A 3155-nucleotide genomic window follows, 5' to 3' on the forward strand; every position below is an offset into this window, starting at 1 on the left:
AATTATGTTTTCCACTAGTGTTTTTACATCACTAGGGTGAAACTTCATTTTATACCTTTACACCGTTGTTGGGATTCCTATGTAGCTCTGCGAGTTCATGAACTAAAGTGTAGACCTACGAACTTAGTTCGAAAATTTATGTATAAAATTTGTGAACTTGTTTTCACAGGAGTTTCACCACCCTAGTGGTGTTGAAAAACAGTAGTGGAAATGTATTTCACGACTACTGCATATCACCGAGTTTTACGCCACTTCACGTTAAACGGGTTGTGAAACTCCAATACCACCTTTTTTATATTTTACAGATACAGTTCGGGTCGAGAAGCATTGCTGACTGCATGGGGATGTGATGGGGATGTGGACGGCACGTGAGTGATCGTATAGAAACGGAAAACTTATGTATATTTAGAGAAAATTTCAGTCGGTATTGGTGTGAGAAAATATGCACATGGTCAACCACATATGTTGGTAACAACCTGACAATTCTGAGGAAATTTTGGCAAATTATGGTAAATTCCTGCACATTTCTACCATACTTTGTACATAAACTCCTATAATTAGTGAGGAAACTCCTAGGATCAGTTGAGGAAAGCGAACATATATCACAACACTGTATGCAGGTGGTGAATTTAGTATTAGCATGTGAGGAGAAGGAAATTGCTGAAAATTTTTCGTGTTGTTTTTCGTAAATTTTCATCCCCCCCAGTAGTTTGTGAATTTTCATGATATAATGAGCTCAACCGATGACACGCGGATTTTTTTCCAATTTTGAGTAAAATTTTAGATATTTTTCCTCTCGGAATTGACGTATATTCTGAAACTTTTAGAACTCAGAAGAAAATTTCAATGTGTGCATGAGGCGCAATTTAAGCACTCGACGAAATGGGACAAAACGTGATTTGTTTTCTGAAAAAGCAGAAAAATTTGGGAAAATTTGCACGATTTTTCGGCGAATACTCTCCAGTTAAGATTTTTAATGAACTTTTTCAGTTGCGATTTTCCAAAGAAAGATTTTGTTTGAAATCGCAACAATTTTTCCTTGGAAATAAGTTTTTCTTAAATTTTTTTATCACGTCGAATGATTACAGAATTTTGTTTTTAGATTATCTTCTGGTATCTGCGCGGTTGATTGTGTGTGGAACTGCGTAGTTGGTGATAAAAAATCGGAGGAGAAGTTTATAGTTCACTTGAATGGTGTTGGACATTTGTTAGAGTGCTTTGAAGTGGGGCCAAATGTGCTAAAGAGACAAGTGAGTTATTAAAAATATGATATATTGGAGTTTCACAATCCGTTTTACGTGAAGTGGCGTAATACTCCATGTGAAAAACGCGATATTTGTGGTGGTGAATATTTTTTCACTGGTGTTTTTCATATCACTAGGGTGAAATTTCATTGCAAAAATACAGTGCAGCAATGCAGGAATATATGTTTGCTTTCCTAATCTGAGCTCGTTAGTTATGACGGTTGTAATACAACTCAAGACTCTTAACCGTCGAAGTATACAAAGGTCTTAAGTGATAAACTTGATGACAAGGTAGATACCCCAATAGAGCTTTACGCAACTTCAATGATGTCGGGAATAGCCACAACAATAGCAACCACAACAATAAATTAGTTATGAACCTGAGTCCACTAGCTTGACGCTAGGACACAATTATGGAGACTAGAGACACACACGAAGTCACAATAACATTCTATCGATTATTTCTATAAAAATGCCGCTACCGCCACAAAGTTTCCTCACTACATTGTGAAAATCCACACACGAATTTGGGTAAAGGGCACGAAAAACTAACGATAATTTTCCAAAATGTTCTCAGAATTTTCATATTTTTTTACCAACACATGTAGTTGATTATGCGCATATATTCCCACACTGCAATGGAGTTTCACTCGTAATTCTAGTGAGAGACTTTTTTTCACATTTCACTTGGCGAAAAACGCCAAGTGATATGGGGTGGTTTGATCGAGAGCGAAGTCGTTTTTAACAGTTGATTTCTTGGGGATAATTGACGACTCATTTGAAGTCGTTTTGAGGGACACGTTCAATGTTGGAATTTTGTAAATAATTAATTTCAGATTATGGGATGCCTGAGTGACCTGATCGCGAGTTCGCTTATTGCGAAGTCACAATTTTTACAGTGGAGTTCACCAGTAAGTTCTCGACGTGGCGTGGTCGGGAGCATTTTATTGGAGTTTCACCCGTTTTGAAGAGGTGTAGTATTTTCTGTGAAGTTTAAGACGTTTATATTTTCGCGAGTGATAATACAATTGTTTTCCACGAAGTGAAATATGTTTCTCACTAGTGGAGTTTCACCACACTAGTGATGTGAAAAACAGTAGTTGACAATAGATTTCACGACTCCTGCATATCACCGCGAATAATATCGCGTTTTTCACCGAGTGTTACGCCACTCCACGTTAAACGGGTCGTGAAACTCCAGTGTTTTTTCATATCATCGGTGAAACTCCATTTCACCAAAATACGTTTGTTAAGGTATGAATTTTGCATGGATCTAGACGTGTAAATTTAGCGCTCATTATTGTATTTTAGTCACGATGATGAATACGACCATTTCACTCTGCGTTTAATAGTTCTTCACTGGAGTTTCACGACCCGTTTTACGTGAAGTGGCGTAATACTCGGTGAAAAACGCGATATTCGCGGTGATATGCAGTAGTCGTGAAATATATTTTTCACTAGTGTTTTTCATATCACTAGGTTGGTGAAACTCCATTGTTACCAACACATGGAGTTGACCATGTGCATATATTTTCTCCGCATTTTAGATTACTCTGAAAAGTGGTGTTAAACTCGTATTAGAATTGGTGGTTGGTGAGCAGCAGGGCTTGGGAGCGATTGATGACGATGGAAGTATACTGGACATGTAAGCTGCGGTTGGGTTGGTATGATGTTAGATGGCGTCAATGGAGTTTCACCACCCTAGTGATATGAAAAACAGTAGTTGCGGAGCGAGCGAAGCGAGCGGAGCATATACCGCAACAACAGGCACTTTCGCGTTGTGCGTGCGTGCAGAATCATTCTGGCTTAACTACGAAGCGTAGGAAGCTACCAGATAGATCACAACCGACTCTCCTATATGCAGAGGCTTTGGGAATCTGGTTCATGCGAACAGCTCGGAGAGATATGCAC

General features: G+C 38.6%; 3 protein-coding genes across 3 annotated transcripts in view; 2 read left to right on the plus strand and 1 right to left on the minus strand.

Moving 5' to 3' along the window:
- Window positions 1–4: 4 nt before the first annotated feature.
- On the plus strand, window positions 5–1462 carry Pmar_PMAR022636 (hypothetical protein; the record flags this gene model as incomplete). The annotated part of the gene is made up of 4 exons (XM_002774721.1): window positions 5–36; window positions 306–368; window positions 1103–1250; window positions 1457–1462. 4 exons carry the CDS (start codon window positions 5–7, stop codon window positions 1460–1462), a joined length of 249 nt encoding a protein of 82 aa, XP_002774767.1.
- A 621-nt stretch (window positions 1463–2083) lies between these two features.
- On the plus strand, window positions 2084–2893 carry Pmar_PMAR022637 (hypothetical protein; the record flags this gene model as incomplete). Its single annotated transcript, XM_002774722.1, has 2 exons — window positions 2084–2155; window positions 2792–2893. 2 exons carry the CDS (start codon window positions 2084–2086, stop codon window positions 2891–2893), a joined length of 174 nt encoding a protein of 57 aa, XP_002774768.1.
- A 205-nt stretch (window positions 2894–3098) lies between these two features.
- Pmar_PMAR022638 (50S ribosomal protein L10E, putative) overlaps window positions 3099–3155 on the minus strand; it is a gene marked incomplete at both ends in the record, with an annotated part of 534 nt that continues 477 nt past the window's right edge. The window contains one exon of the mRNA XM_002774723.1: window positions 3099–3155. This exon is cut by the window's right edge and continues 4 nt beyond it. Within this exon, the coding sequence (XP_002774769.1) occupies window positions 3099–3155 (57 nt within the window).

The sequence above is a fragment of the Perkinsus marinus genome, assembly GCF_000006405.1.
Source record: "Perkinsus marinus ATCC 50983 genomic scaffold scf_1104296957586, whole genome shotgun sequence".
Lineage (NCBI taxonomy): Eukaryota > Perkinsozoa > Perkinsida > Perkinsidae > Perkinsus > Perkinsus marinus.